This window comes from Podarcis cretensis, assembly GCF_951804945.1.
Source record: "Podarcis cretensis genome assembly, chromosome: 5".
Taxonomy (NCBI): Eukaryota; Metazoa; Chordata; class Lepidosauria; order Squamata; family Lacertidae; genus Podarcis; species Podarcis cretensis.
In genome coordinates this window covers 79,128,894-79,145,271 of record NC_137174.1, presented here as the reverse complement: position 1 = coordinate 79,145,271, position 16,378 = coordinate 79,128,894, and the positions used below count along the sequence as shown (strand labels likewise).

At 46.0% G+C, this 16,378-nt stretch overlaps 1 protein-coding gene and 1 long non-coding RNA gene across 5 annotated transcripts in view; both read right to left on the bottom strand.

Moving 5' to 3' along the window:
• LOC307217287 overlaps positions 1-16,378 on the bottom strand; it is a 114,506-nt gene that overhangs the window by 18,982 nt on the left and 79,146 nt on the right. The window lies entirely within an intron of this gene.
• On the bottom strand, positions 6,446-15,154 carry P2RY1 (purinergic receptor P2Y1). Of its 4 annotated transcripts, XM_079977076.1 has the most exons (4): positions 14,673-15,150; positions 8,799-9,885; positions 8,133-8,179; positions 7,910-8,029 (listed from the first exon to the last, which is right to left on the bottom strand). In XM_079977076.1, exons 2-3 carry the CDS (start codon positions 9,826-9,828, stop codon positions 8,136-8,138), a joined length of 1,074 nt encoding a protein of 357 aa, XP_079833202.1. In that variant the 5' UTR covers positions 9,829-9,885; positions 14,673-15,150; the 3' UTR covers positions 7,910-8,029; positions 8,133-8,135. The 4 variants fall into 4 exon arrangements, with proteins under 4 accessions (XP_079833199.1, XP_079833200.1, XP_079833202.1 ...); XM_079977073.1 differs by lacking the exon at positions 8,133-8,179 and having other exon boundaries at positions 6,446-8,029; positions 14,673-15,154; XM_079977074.1 differs by lacking the exons at positions 8,133-8,179; positions 14,673-15,150 and adding an exon at positions 11,699-11,873 and having other exon boundaries at positions 6,446-8,029.

Here is a 16,378-nt window from a genome sequence, read left to right as displayed (position 1 = left end):
TCTTTTTTCAATATATGAAAAATTCTTCTTCTTTTTTCTGGGGAATTTCCGCCATTTATATTCCAGCTAAGAAGCTGCAGAGACATCCTGGATCAGTCTGTTAGTCCCGTGGTGGCGTCTCTTTCTTTTGGTCCTCTGGTCCCGAGGGTGTAGGTGTAGGTGTAGGTATAGGTGGAGGTGGTGGCCAAGATCCTGTTGTTCCTTTCTGTAGGTCCTCTTCGTGGTCGTTCAAAAACTTTTGTTGATCTTCTGCTGTTTTGATTTTAACTTTCTTTCCTTTGAAGTTGAAGGATAGTCCTTGAGGGAACTCCCACCTAAAGGGAATTGAGTTGCTTCTCAGTAGTCTTGTTAATTCTATATAAGTGTCTCTAAGGTCCAAAAGTTGTTTCGGGATATCTTTGTAGAGTTCTGCCTTGATGCCTTGAATAACAAGTGATTTTCCAAAATGAAGGCCTAGTATTTTATCTCTCTCTTGCTTAGATCTCAAAATGATCAGACAGTCTCTGGATCTGTCCTTCCTCACCACTCTTCCCAATCTAAAAGCAGTTACAATTTTAAAGTCCTTATCTTCTTCTATACCCCAGAACTTTGTAATTTCTGATGTCAGATAGCCAATCAGGTCTTCCTGTTCAAGTTCTGGGATAGCTCTCAACCTAAGATTATTTTCCCTATTCTTCAATTCTGTCATAGCCAGGTAGACCTGCTGTTCCTTGATCTGTTTGTGCAAGGGGTTTACCTGCACTTTTAATACATCAACTTTCTGATTGGCTGCCTCTGCTTTCTGATTGGCTTCCTCAGCCAATTTACGATTTTCCACAGTTGCTTCCTGAATATTCCCAATTGCTTGTGTATGTTGAGCAAGTTGTTCAGTCAGTTTGCTAATAGTGGCTGTTGCTTGGTCAATTTTGGACGAATGCTCATCTGCCTTTTTATTCAAAATTGCCAGTTGTTCCAAAATTTGATTTAAAACTGTCTCAGATTGTCCAGATGCCATATCCATTGGTGCAGTTTACGCAACTACCTCTTCTTGTACTAGAACAGCTGGGACAGAGGATCTGCGTGGCTGAGAAGTCAAAGTTGTTTGTACTAGTTGTTTAGCTTTCGTTTTAGCCGCTCTTGCTTTCCCTGTGCCACTCATTCCAATCCTGACTACGTGCCAAGGTTAAGTTATATACAGTCCCGTGGGAAAGGCATTTCCAAAAAGTAAACAACAAGGCAGCAGAAAGTCAAAACAAAATACAGTTCCCAAAGAATTGTAAATCCAAAGTCCTCTAGGGGGAGTACAATTGTACTTCAATAGAAAGAAAGAGCTGTTCCGCCATTAACATCCCAGCAGTTAAAAACAGATTTAAAGAGAGCCTTCAGATTCCCTTTGAATTGCAGAGCTTCCTCAATGTAGAAACAAAGTCTTAAAAGATGTGCAAGATACTGTTACCCAATTTGTAGCTAAACTGTAACGCTCAAATGTAGCACTTTCAGAATTCAATACGTTTTCAGCAATTTGACAGCTCTTTGTTGCCCCGGCAGTCCGGGACTTTGGGCTTCTCAGTTATTTGTAAATCCACAAAGGAAAGGAGAGGTCCAATCAAAGGCCAACAAAATTAAAGCAAGATTGTCTCTTTTCAAATTGTTATTGTTAAAAACAAATTGTTGCACGAAATTCCACACTTTTTACAGCCTTTTTTAAATGCTTCCAGCTTGTCAAAGTCTTTGCTTTAATCCTTTAAGCACGGTAAGGAGACGGACTTCCTGGTTACGTCTCCCGCTTTTAGCCAAATTTCAATCACTTTAGTCCCAATTTTTTTAAAAAATCCCCTACTCACGGGTTTGTAGTTTAGAGTCTGATGTTCCAGGAAAAAAGGTCGGCGCTCATCGGCAGCAGCCGCGCGGCTTCACTTCCACAGAAAGAGCGATGAACTCACAGCACCGCTCCCCCTTCCACGCTCCGGAGCCCCTTACGGGGTTCCTTCTTCATTTCTGGGGGGGCTTCTGGTGCCTGCCGAGTCCCACAGCCACAGGCTCACTCTGCCTGTGGTTTTTCTTGATGGGTCTCCGCTTTGCCGTAGCGGACGACCCTTTCCTGCGGAGCCCCTCTTCACAGCGCGAAGAGGACCGCCATTGCCGTTTCACGCCGCCTCCGGAAGTCGCCCAACTAATTACATTTTAAATGCAAAAAAGGCACATGAGTTTCAGACTGTTGAACTTTCTCAAGTAATCACCAGTTCATCCTCAGTACTTGAATTTCTCATAAATGTATAAATTTGTTTCTCATATTCTCCAAGCAGCATGGAAGCATAGCAAGTATTCCACGGGGCTCTGTGGGATAGACTTTTATATAAGTCACAATTGTCCACTTCTCCCTTTAAGAATATTTATACCTCTTGACTTCTAAGGGTTGCCTCAAGTATTTTCTATTTTGGAAATAATGCACAACAGAAAAGGTGCTTCTGAAAGACAGTCTTGCAAAATCAAGGCTTTCAGTCAGAGGTATATATCTACACCAAAAACATTCCCCAAAGAAGAGTTTGGATTTAGATTTGATATCCCACTTTATCAGTACCCTAAGGAGTCTCAAAATGGCTAACATTCTCCTTTCCCTTCCTCCCCCACAACAAACACTCTGTGAGGTGAGTGAGGCTGAGAGATTTCAGAGAAGTGTGACTAGCCCAGCAGCTGCATGTGGAGGAGCGGGGAAGCGAACCTGGTTCACCAGATTACGAGACTACCGCTCTTAACCACAGCACCACACTGGCTTGGGAACTGTCGTTTGGTTAGCTGAGAAGTTGCAGTTGGAGATCCCAACTCCGCTTCACAAAACCGAAGTTCTCAGGGTTCCCTTGAGGGAGGCAATGATGATTCAGTGAGCATAGACCTTCCTCATGCATTCAAGAAGGGAGGTAGTCATCAAGGGGGTGAAGGGGGAGCAGGCATGCTCTAATCTCACCCCAAATGTCCCCTTATGGGCTTGGTACACCTGCTGCCTTGCCCACAACATTCCTATGCTGAGCAGGAATGACTGGAGGGTGCTGCTCAGCTGAGCATCCTTCGAAGCTGTTTGAAGCTGGGAACTTTGATAATGCAGGGAGGTGACTCCAGCCAAATGCACAATAGACAGCCCTTTCGGATTTCACTGTTCAATGCCCAGTTGGGCTGGGCAGGCAGGGAAGACACAAAGTGGGTACAAACACACGATTGTCCTCTCCTGCAACACACTTCATGCTTACCCGCACATGGTCTTCTGAATGAAAGGACAGAGCTTAAGTCTGTAGTGCAGGTAAGTCCTCAAAAACCAGGAAAATAAAAATGCTCCTTTCCTCATGTGGCCAGCACAGGTAGGGAACCTATGATTCTGCAGGCAGTGTTGGACTCCAACTCACCCCAATGACATAACCAAGGCGTAGGGATGATGGGGCTAGGAGTCCAGCAACATCTGAAGGGCTACAGATGCCCCCTTGCTCAAAAGGATGTTTTGGGGTGAATAGAAAGAGGGGGTCTCCATTGCATACCTTTAGGTAGAGGTTAGGGAAGAAGAAGAAGAAGAAGAAGAAGAAGAAGAAGAAGAAGAAGAAGAAGAATTCATCAAGGCACATTTCAAGCTTCAGCAACATTGGCCATGTACTGAGCCTCACAGCCCAGCAGAGGCCCCACAGCCTCCAGATCTTGCCACTTCCTTTCACCACAATAGCTTCCTGTTTGCCTGCTCTGTGCAGTGGAGGCTGCCCCACCAAGATCACTCTGCATTCAGCCAGCTCCCATCTGCTTACATCATTACCTGCAGCATATCTAGGGGGTAGCATTGGCTGCCTCCTCCTCCTCCTTAGTCTGTGTTGCCTTACTTGGAAGGACTCCGCAAGGGAAATGGGGCAAAACCTGGAACTAGTTGGCTCTCCCTCTGGCTATCATTGGCTGTGGCGCTACCCGCTGTTTGCTCTGACGCCACCTACTGTTGGCCTCCCTACTGTCCACCCTACCAGTCCCTTGTGGGCACCAACCTCCACTGCCTCTGAGTGAATAAACAGCAACAGCAGATTAGTGGAAAGGAGCAGTTGCTGCTGCTTCCTGCTGGCCAGCAGCATTCACTGGGAAAAGGCAAGCTAATGCTGGGTGACCGCAACTGACGGTAAGCTTAGGTTAGGCATGACAACCAGATACCTCAGTCGGTAGAGCATGAGATTCTTAATTTCAGGGTTGTGGGTTTGAGCCCCACATTAGGCCAAAATATACCTGCATTGCATTGTAGGGGACGGGATGACCCTCTTGGTTCCTTCCAATTCTCCAAGTCTATGACCTTTCAAAGCAGTAATAACAGAAAGGATTAATAACTAACAGGTACTTTACACATCATTTGATATCCCAGAAGAACCATTTGGGGTTGAGGTACCAGAGCCCCACATTGGTTGCATCTCTCCACAGCTGTCCATTTCACTTTGGGGTCTTGAGGGAGTCTCTGTCCCTCAACCCAAATTACCTTGAAAGACAGCTGGGGAGAGAAGCGAGGTCAGGATCATAAAGCACGTCGTGAAGTCAGAAAGAACTGCAGGAGGAATAAATAATCAAAATAAAATATTGGGCATCTGATTGCCTGGGCATCTAATAAAGTATCGCTGGCACCTGGATCCTGAAATGGTTTTATGACAGAGATAATGTTATATGGGAGAATATGAAGTCTTAATTCTGACCTTCTTTGTAGCATCTCCCAGTAGGATCTTAGGATCTGCCTGACTGGTGCTCAGAAGGGATGCTGATTTGTTTTTTTAATGACCTCCATGGTTTCAGAAGCTCTTTCTGAAACTCAGTGGGATTTCAGAAACCAACTTCTAATATGGCACAGATGAGAGGGGCTATTGAAAAAAGAAGGTTAAAAAAACCCTCTCCCGTGTATGCAGATATTTCTAGGCAGGTGTGGCATATTGTATTTCCAGAGACCTGTATCTTGACCTTCAGAATAGGCCATGCCATCAAGATGCAGTTGATCCTCTGGGGTTGTAGCTCTTCAGGACAGCAGCCCCAACTGAGAGACCATCATGTTCAGCATGAGGCTGCTGGACGTGATGATTTCCCAGGATGTACCTACACAGATGGTGGCATTGGTCTTGATAGCTTAAATTTGATAGGGGGACCCAGATTCATCTTTGTCACCCAAAACAGATGATTGGTGCTTTTAGAGGATGGCAAGCTTGGTGTTGGCTTCAACGATCCTGCAAGTATCCATGCAGGTCTTGTGACTCATGAAGGACTTGGTCTAAAAGAAGATCCACAAAGGGAAACCTGCTTCCACATGAGAGTCTCTCTTGCTGAATCGGGGCTCTAATGTATAAATAGAGAAACACTGTGATTTAATACTAGGGTGCTGCACGCAAACACACAAAGATTTTGCAGGATTTTTTGGGGGGGAGGATTAGCAGATTATAAGAATGTTACACCCCAACGTCCATTGACTAATTGTATGGAGCACGACAATGAACAGAAAACAGAAGTACGTGAAAGATAGCTGAATGTAAAAATGTAGCAAAAGAAAGTCATTCCAAAGAGTAAAAAATCCATTTCCACCATTGTACCCTTAATTCAATTGCTGCGCCCAGCAAGGCATGCCTCAGTTCAATTTGGTTTAAGGGAATTGTTTAATGTTACATGTTTCTTGGTGATGCAGGGAAAGGTTTTCCATGTTTCCTGACACCCTCCCCGAACCTTAATCTAAACAGCTAATCCCAAGAGGTTAATTAATTAAAAAGAAGACTGCCACTTATTTACCACGCTTCTAAATTTTCTTGGCTTTTTACATTTTATACAGATTGCTTGTTAAGCTAGAGCTTGACATGCATACATGTCAACATTTGAACAGAAGCCTTGCACAATTCTAATTTATAGTTTCTTATAAAACAAGATGAGAGAGGTTGCAGTGGAAGCCTATGCATATTTACTTAGCAGTAAGCCTCATTGGGTCCAAGGGAGCTTACTCCCAAGTAATTGAGCTCAGCACCACAGCCTTAATGATGCATCTCATTATCCCTTCACTCAACAATGCCCAATTCAGAGTTTAAGTGTAGAATCAAGGAGCATTGTGAACGCACGAGATAGCTCTTTGCTTGCCATTGCCTTCCTCGAGAAATAAGTTAAATAAACAGATTTTGCAGGTTCAGTAGATTTTGCATTTATGAATTTAAGCTGATTTGTAACTCTGCCATTATTCAGAGCAATTCCCTTTCTGCTCATCCTCAGCCTTTGGAAATTAATAAGCAAGATGTAAATAGTTTATTTTTACCTCTCCTGTAAACCACAGCCTTTTTGGAAGGATTTGTTCAAGCCATTTATGAGATTACGTATCCTCTTTATTTTATACAGAAAGAATTTTGTAATAATTCAAAGCACTGCTTGCTGCACCAGAACATTTTTTCCAGATACATTTTGGTAGATTAAATGAAGCAAATAAGGCTTTTTTTTCCCCCAATCCAAACTGTTTTGTGTTTTGAATCTATCGGGGACTGGGATTCCTGCATCAGTTGGCAGCTTGCATGATACATTGTTTTTGGCCTATTTCAGGTCATCTTCCCCACTACCTTTCTCTTAGCCATAGCACTCCTTTCTAGTGCACGGTTATCGCAGCCTGTTTCTGAATGCTTGAAAAGAGCTGTAGAGAACAGTATTTCCCAAAAACCCAAGTAAGCTGGAAATGGAGAATTCAATAAGATTGTGTTGGGCAAGGGGTAGAGCATGCAGAAGATTCTGGGTTCAGTCCCCAGTATTTCCAAGAAGGATTGGATCTTGCCTGAAATCCTAGAGAGCCACAGCTGAGCAGTGTTGACAACACTGAGCTTGATGAAACCTTGGCCAAACTCTGCTTCCTAAGTTCCTAAATCCAAATGTCATGTCCACGTGTGGAAATCTTTGGGGTGTTGTGGTGATGAAGCCATCTCAGATCACTGTCAGGCATTGGGAAAAGGTAGGGAAGGCCATCATTCAACCAGGCCTTTCTGAATCGGATGTAAATCTTTTATACATTTAGATGAGGCACTCCTCTCCCCGTCCCCCGCCCGTGACAATTAATGACAGTTTCTTTTTCCTAAGAAGAAGAAAAGAGCATTAAATGCCAGGAAAACTGCTATTGTCATGCAAAGTGCTGTATGTTAAAAAGGGAGAAATCCAAATTAGGGCTAAAAATAAATCAAATGCAATTCTTCATGTTGACAAAAATACAGGTACTGCCAACTAGATAGGTTAAATTATTGGAGAATTTGCACCAACCCCCAAACCTAACAGTGTTCTGATGTGCCCATTAGATGTGTACTAAACTGCTGAGAAGGAGCTGCAAGTTCTGTGTAACCTTGGGGCTGTTGGTACTGTACATCTACTATGTTTATAGATTTGTTAACCTTTCAGGGAACATGACAGCACTAATTCTTACAATCTAATCTCTCTCTCTGTCAGACTTCTAATTATTATTGAGGTGGGGCATCACATTTTCAGTAATCATCTCCTCTATGTACAGAAGAACCCTCCCTATATGGTAACAGGGAAGATCTATTCAAAGAAGGTTCAAGCCCATGGTCAAACCATCTCAGAAGCCTGCATGAGAGAAGCCCAGCCTGTGTCAAGCTTGCTGTCACATCCAACATCACACAAAGGAGCTAGGTTTCCAGTGCATTTGGGGCTGTACGGTTTCCCCCATGTTTTCCAACACATGCTGAAAACTTGAACCCTGCATATGGTGATGGGTGAACGCTACCAGATTGTCCTAGTTTGGGAGCCACCATGCCCAGCAGTTTCCCACGAACGCGCCGTGACCAGATGGTCCTCTGCATGAGCCCAGATTCGAGAGTGGGGGGAAAACACACGATTGGCTCCGCTAGACCAACTTGCTAGAATCTCCAATAAATAATTGCCAACAGACCATTACTAACCCGTGGCCTTTCTCGCATTGTGCTTTCGGCAGTGCTTAAGAGAGCAGTCCAGGAACACATGTCTACATCCAGAACTCCTGTGATGAGGAAGCTTATCGGGACATGCAGGAAGGGAGGAGGAGGAGGAGGACCTGAAGTCAATACCAAACAACAAATTCAAGTCATCTAATATGTTCCAACCTTACTTAATTATTAAACAAAATTCAACTTTAATAAAATAAGCACCAGGCTTACTTCTCATCGATCAGCTGTGTAGAACGTCGTCAGCCTCCTTGGTATCTCTGCAAATCAAAGGGCTTTTTTTGTCGTTGATGTTTTCAATAAAAAGACCTACATTCAGGGAGGGGGTCTGCAATATCCCTGACTGGGACTGGTCCCCTACAGACAGTGCCCTTTCCAGAACCACAGCAAGGCAGAAACAGGCAAGGGAACTGGAAGCTGGAGAATAGACTAGAGCCTTAAAGAAATATTCACCTTCCACGGGCATTCCTCATACTCTTAAGTCAAGGAGACGCCTTTTCTGAGGGTTTGCACTGCATTTGTTGTGTGTACCAGACTATCAGATACATTATTCTTTCAGAATTAAAAGGGTAAGAACGGAAACCTCCCATACTGTTTTCCATTTAATTTTTTTAAGAATTTGACACTTACTTTCCCCACGTTTTTCCTAGCTTCACACGGCATGTTTTCAAACAAAACGAAACAAAATAAATTGTCCGCTTGTTAAGTTTTCTTGAAAATTAGAATTTAGATTCTTACATGGGTTAAAAATGAAGGGTGGGGATAAGGGAAAGGGGGATGAGAGTGCTTGCTTGCAAAAGGAAAATTAAACTGTTATTCACAAGCTTGTGTCTCCATTCTGTTTACACTCGGATAAAATGCTGAGAGTCATATCCTCACTTTTTGACTGCACGTTGAGCTCGCTCCTTCTTGAAGCTTTCCTGGTTGCTCTCGACAGCCGTCTTCGGAACGTGTCTCCAGCCAAGAAATACAGAATAGGATCCACGCAGCTGTTGAGACTCGCCAGCCCCCGAGTCACTTGGTAAGTGGCATAAACCCTGTCGTTAAAGGCACACATTTCTGGAGTCTGGAAATCCAGCCTGGCTCGTAGATTCAAGTTTTTCATCACGTGAAAGGGGAGATAAGACACAGCAAATACCGCCAACACTATAATAACCAGGTAAATCGATTTCCTCCTGAGCGGGGAATTGTCTAAATCTTTGTAAATCAGTGCTTTCACGATTAATCCGTAGCAACCCAGGATCAGTATGAACGGGATGCAAAACAAGAAGACCGTGGTGCACATGCTGTAAATGAAGTAGCTTCGTAGGTAGTCGTCTACCGTCGTGTCGTAGCAAGCCATGGTTTTGACTTTCCTTTCCCCAGTTCCAGAGTAGAAGAAGATGGGGGAAATCCCAGTGACCACAACCCCCCAAACCAAGGTGCTGATGTAGACGGCGTTCTTTTTTTTCAGCCGCCCCAGCGATTTCAAGGGGTAGACCACACCTGTGTACCTGTGCACGCTGATGCAAGTGAGGAACAAGATGCTTCCATACAGGTTGACATGGAAGATGAACCTCTGCAGCTTACACATGAAGTTCCCAAAGATCCAATCAGTTTGATTGAAGTAATAGAAGATCAGTGCAGGAAGAGTCAGGACATACAAGAAGTCAGCCAGCGCCAGGTTGAACATGTAAACCGAGATGCCACTCCAAGGCCTCATGTGGAAGATAAACATCCAGATCGCCACGCTGTTGCCCAGGAATCCAGTGATGAAGACTATGATGTAGACAGCAGGCAGGTAATAGAACTGAAAACCAGTTTTGGTCAGCAAGCACTTGCTGGTGACATTGTTCGACGTCCATCCGCTGCTAGCCAGCGAGTGGTTTTCAGTCCCGTTCAGAACAGCGGTCAGGAGGACTTCAGTCATGGTTTCTCCAGCAAAGTCACATAGATGGATCTAGAGGCCTGGTATCAGCAAGCGTCTCTGGAGGAAAACAAAGAAAGTATCTAAGCTGCAGCACTAAGAACACCAAAAGGCAGGAAAAGATCCAGCCTCCTCTTCATGAGTCTGTTCAGACAATCATATATTGGCTTATTAAGCTGAGATATTTATAAGCCTTTTGCTCACACAAGAAGCACCACATCTCCTCCCTTTTCGCAAGCCACAGTTAAATCAGGAAGCTTCTAAAACCACACTTTTCCTGTTCATCTGAACCGGGGACCTACAACTTCAGAACAAGCCCAGATATTAAACCAGAGAAGTCCTCACGGTGCCCTCCATCAGCCTGGGGCTGATGGAAGTTGTAGTCCAAAACATTGACACTATCTGGCTAACTCAACTTCAAGCCATGATTTCGTATCCTGGCCTGTTCTGAAGCCATCAACCATAGTTTTGGTTCAGACAAAACAAGAAACTATGGTTAAGTAGAGACTTCCTGGTTTAATTGTGGCTTGTGGCAAAGGGAGGAGCCAAAAAGTGGAGGGCATGGGCAAAAGACTTGTGTATATCTTGACTCAAGAAACCAAAAAATGAATGTCCATTGTGCAGTTTTCACTTACCACAGATCCATGCGAAGGGGGTTAAACTGTAAACCTTCTGTGAGTTGACTCTTTTGGCGTGCTGACAGTTCTTGTGAATTTGCCCAAGTGTGTTAGGTAAAGGTAAAGGTACCCCTGCCCGTACGGGCCAGTCTTGACAGACTCTGGGGTTGTGCGCCCATCTCACTCAAGAGGCCAGGGGCCAGCGCTGTCCGGAGACACTTCCGGGTCACGTGGCCAGCGTGACATTGCTGCTCTGGCAAGCCAGAGCCGCACACGGAAACGCCGTTTACCTTCCCGCTGGTAAGTGGGCCCTATTTATCTACTTGCACCCGGAGGTGCTTTCGAACTGCTAGGTTGGCAGGCGCTGGGACCGAGCAGCGGGAGCGCACCCCGCCGCAGGGATTCGAACCGCCGACCTTTCGATCGGCAAGCCCTAGGCGCTGAGGCTTTAACCCACAGCGCCACCTGCGTCCCATGCCCAAGTGTGTTAGCTAGTTGCTATTCCGATGGCTGTGCGAACAGACTCTGGCATACCATAATTCCAGAACGGGGGGGGGGGGGGCACAGAGCTGCTATGCTAGCTGTCTGGCAGGTGGCCTGCTGTTGTTTATTGCTGGCTGCCTCACCCTTTCCCCTCCCAGTAAGCACCAGTGACCCAAAAACGGCCTGGAAGCTGGTGTAGCAGTTCTACCCTACCCCAGCAAGTTCCCCGCTTCTGCCTTACTCACAAAACATTGTTGAGCTTCTTTCCTCAGCTTTCTCTGCTATTTCCCTTCCTCTCATTGACAGCCGCCTTATACTGACTCAGAGCACTGTGCCACCCAGCTCTCCATGGCTTCAGCAAAGAGCCTTTCCCAACCCCAGTTGAGGATGCTGAGGACTGAACCCGGATCTTTTGCATGCAAAGCAGATGTTCTAGCACTGAGCTACGGCCCTTTCCCTCAATGCCACATTTTAATTTGTTTCTAAGACATCTCACCTGCCCTTCACCATAAGGTGCCATAAGGAATATGCAATTATTAAAAAAAACAAATGCAACCACTGCAATTGAAAAACACATTCGGCAGTTCCAAATTGAACAGAGCAGTATGAATTCAGTGCAAAGCAAAGCAAAATTTAGCAGAGGCATTATTTACTTGCTAGCTATCCAAGACAGCAGTATATCACGTTTCCCCCACCCCTCTGTCAAAGCAGCTTGCGTTTCCAACTGGTATCCCACGCACCAGGTAGGAAGATGGAGAAGTGCTGAGGTTCACCTGCAAATTCAGCCAACAAGAGCTATGGTGGTTTCAACCATCTCCAGGGAGCCAGGCTGATTTTCTTCCTCAGCTAGCTCTTCTTGCACTGTGGATACTTCACTTCCCAGTCTGGTTTGCCGTCAACAAAGAGCCAAAACCAGGAAGTGATAGCAAAGACCAAATGGGGGTCGGAACAGAAATGACAGAATCAAGAGGTGGGGAAGAGAATATGTTCCAAGTCTAGTCAAGCCAAACAAAGGGGAAGGCACAGATGTTGCAATCCTGACCCAACAGAAAATAGTTGGGGGGGGGGGGACAGCCTCTACTGAAGCTTATGAATCAGGACTGCACCAGTGATACTGGCTAAGATTGGGTTGCTGTTTTTTCTGGTGACTCCCCCCCCCCCATAAAATGAATTAGACTGCAATCCTAACCCCACTTTTCTGAGCGTAAGCACCATTGAATTTAATAGGACTTATATAGTAGCAAGCATGGTTAGGATTGTGCTGTCAGTAGAATCACAAAATGAATGTGAGGCCAGTCAAACGAGCCACTTTCAGAATTGCGGTTACCTTTGCTGGGGGGGTTCCTCTTCTATTTTTTTATTATTTAATATTATTATTATTATTTATAACCCATCTTTCCTGCAAGGAGCCCGGGGTGCCACAAATGGCCCCCGGTTTATCATCACAACAACCCCGTAAGTCAAGATGGTGACTGACCCAAATGAAGTTCATGGCTGAGTGGAATTTGAGCACTTTTTCTCCTAGGACCTAGTCCAGGACTCTAACCATTACAGGAGCTGCAGCTAAAATTAGTATGTGAGCAGTTTTCTGTGCCTACATTTTAAGCGGGGGAACCAAGAAACAATGTAAGGAAAGTATATGATGTTGAGTTGCCAAATCTTTAAAATATTTACAACAAAAATATTTTCCAAATAAAGCTTGGTGGGGGTGGGGGAGGAACACCAAACATTTTGAGATATTATTTATTTATATAACACATCAAATTAACACAGCACACTTTTTGTTGTTGTTTACTGAAATTAAGTCAGATAAACAGATCCTTAAACGATGTAGGGCACTAGAGAATTTCTGGATATTGGGTCGTAGGGAAGGAGGGGAAATCCAGAAAACCTTCACACACAGTTTTCGGTTTCAAGGTTTTCTAGATTTTCCCATCCAGTGAAATCCAGGGAATTCTCGGAATTTTGCAGAAGCTCCACATCACTGGAATTCAGAGATGGCAGGAAGGAAAAGAGGGAGAGGGGCCAGGAGACAAAAGGACATAAAGGATAATGTAAGCTAACCAACCTGCTGCCCTCTGGATGTTGTCAGACTACAACTCCCATTAGCTCCAGCCAACAAGTGCTGGCTGCAGGTGATGGTAGTTGTAGTGTCTGGAGGGCAGCAGGTTAGCAAAGGCTGAGCTAGAGAGAACGGAAGATCAGAAAGTAAATTTTACAGATTGAAAGCACAGCATCCTTTGAAACCCGCACATTTCCTAATTTTGCAATGCAGTTCTCCAACCAAACAGTATGTACAAAAGTGCATACATTAGGGAGGTCTGTGCATTAAAATGCACTTATTCTTGAAAACAGCATACAGAAATGCATTGCATTAGGGGAAGTTGCTTGCAGCAACTCAAAACTACACACAATATTGTGTTTATTAGGAGATGTCCGAACTGAAATGCTGGTTAATTTTTATGACGATATATATATATATATATATATACATATATGACAAATTCACAGATTATTGTGGAAATGTGGAGAGCTGAATTTGAGGTTAGAAAAATTAGAAACCAAGAAGGCTGAAATGGCCAGATTCATCTATCTCTACCTGTGGCCCTTCAGATATTGTTGGGTTCCAGGTTAAGTCAACCCCAGATAGCAGATTCAATAGTCAGTGATGGGAGCTGTGGTCCCACAACATCTGGAGAGGTGAGCCACAGGTTCCACATCCCCTGTTATAAGGACACCATGAGAAGGCAACTGTGCTGGGTACCTAAGCCCAAGGTGCAGACCCTGTGCGTGAAGTTTCCTTGCACAATTCCTGTAGTCTTCCTGTAGGCTTTCGGCTGCTGTGGAATGTCGTATTTGTATCTGCTGTGAGCCCATTTACAGCGCAGCAATGACAGAAAGGGGGCATGTGAACAATGCGCACTAGCCTCTTGCCTAGGACGCCTGCTGCCCTTTGCCTGCCTGCTCCACCAGCTCTTATTATTCCTGCGTGCCTAAAGGGCGGCAGACTCGCTTCCCTTTCTCACCACCCAAAACGCGCGCGAACGCGGAAGTCCGCGCCTGACTTCGTTCCCAGACCAGCGGGAGCAAGTGCAGAATGCTCCCAAAGGCCAGACACCGCTTGGGCATGCACAGAGCGCCTCTCCTTCCCCACTCCAGAGCCAACACACCGTCCCCACGACCCTTTTCCCCACGCTTCTTGACTGCGCTCCCGTGAGCTCGTTTGGACAGCCCGGTTCTGCGTCCAGCCATCGACATTTTGACTCCTGAGTCAAAAGCTGCTGGGAAATGGATGGGTGGGGGTCTTCTAGAACTAGGACGCCACTCACTTAAAAAAAAACCCACCACCACGCCTTCTCCACAACCTAGGTATTTTTTGTTCCATTGGGAAAGCAGTCCCTAGCTGGCGCTTTCTTAATGAGGTTTGCCATTCTCCCTTCGCTTGCATTGTTCGGAAAGGAGAGCCTTTGGGGGAAATAGCCCCTTTTCCTGGGGGAAGACGAGGAAATTCCCGCACCCTCCCCTCCCAACTTTGACATCTCCGGCACTTTTAAAAAGAAACCGCTCTAAGGAGAGGGCGCTGATCACGAGGGCAGAGAGAGAAACCCATATCTATGAATGTAGATAGTTTTTAAAAAGCGATCGGGATATATATATATATGGCGTGGAACTATTCCCAAGCAAAAAAGGCGACGGTTGCAGCCGTCTGTTGCTCGCAGGCACGAAACTTTCCCAGGCGACCCTTACCTTCTCCGGGGAGATCTAGCTGGCCCCGCTGCGCCCTGGTGGTGCCGCCGCCGCCGCCGCTTCCTTCTTCATGGCGCGGTCGCCTCCGGGCAGCCCCCCGAGCGAGGCGGGCGAAGGGGACGGAGCGGGCAGCGCGCAGCGGGTGCGCCCATCAGAGCGCGGTGGCGGCGTCCGGCGCTCCGCTTCGCGATCGCCGCCACATTCCCGCACACGCACAGCCGGGGCCAAGTGCGCGCTGCTGGCTGGCGAGGGAGCCGAGGAGGCGGGAGCACTGGCGGCGGCAGCGGCGGAGAAGCAGCCTCCCCGAGGAAGCGTCGCAGGCGGGAGAGGCTCCCCGGCTCCCGCCCCCCGAAGCCCTGCCCAGCGCCGCTCGCTTCCTCGCCGAAGCCGCGCGCTCCCAGGAGGGAGGGAAGCGAGAGGCGGAGCTGCGCCTTCCGCGCGCGCTTTCCTGCGCAGCTTGGTGGGTGCCCTTAACAGGCGAAGTGGTCTATGCGTGTGGCTGTCAAGGACTCCCCCTCCCCCCTTTAAAGTGATGCTAAGGCTGCTGAGCCCCAGCCCTCTGGGCATGTGCGGAGTGCTCTGTTTTGGAGCCGATTGGGACTAAACGGCACGGGGCGCGGTCGGCGCTTTACAGCGTGCTTAAAAAGTGACCACTTTCGTTCGAAGATTGACCAAGAATGTGTTGCCCGTTTGAATCAAGTTCAGGATCTTGATTACAAGTTCTTCCAATGACTAGCTTGGGTTGAAGAGTTGGAGGAAAGAAAGTGCCAAACGGTGGTGGGGTGTTCGATGGGGTGGCCCTGTCCACTTCGCTGCATCCTGATATAATGACTGCTGCCAGGTGACAGTTGATGGAAGGAGGTCCCTGGCTTTTTGGCAATATAGTACACACACAAATACACACACACACACACACACACACACACCGAGCAGAGCTAAAACTGTTGGAGAGACTCTCCCTGACCTGGAACTTAACTTCTCTATTTAAACCCAAGCTATACTTTTTTCAGTGGTGAGGTCAGGGCACTCATCACATGCTCAGATGGATTCTTTAGAAGTGCCTTGTTTGTTCCAGGGATGAGCCTTCATGTATAAAATAAATCCAGGGCCAAACCCTATTTGTAGCTCATAATGAAGAAACATAGCAGGACTCCTCCCATCTGGTACATTTTCCTTCCCTTTACATAAAAAAATAGGCTCCAGTTGTTCATGGTGTCTTGCTATCTGATCATATACGTGTTTCTAAGAAAAGTTTTACAGAGCTGAATGGGAGCTCACTCCTATAAGAAGTGCCCAGAGGACTGTGGCTTGTCTGTGCAGTGTTTACTAGGAAGTGCAATTATATCCAGTGTCATTTACTCCCAAGTAAATGTTAACAGGGTTGCAATTGTAATTGTTGTTGCTATTGGATTTGTGTTTGATGTGTTGTTTTACAAGGAGTTGCAATTTAGTATCTCAGAACCGTAACATTTTTGGTTTGGTTAAACAGTTACAATGCAGACTAAAAAATTTTTACATAAATGCTCCTGGATTCTTAGGGGATAGCTGAGGACAGTGGTACTTTGTTACCAGGCTTTACTTTGTTTGGAGGGACAGTTCAAAGTGCTGGTTAAAGCCCGAAATCATGGCCGGGGATCAGACCATTGAGTTAAGCCAAACATTGAAAGACTCAGGCCACATCAAAGGAAGAATTCCATAGTGAGACT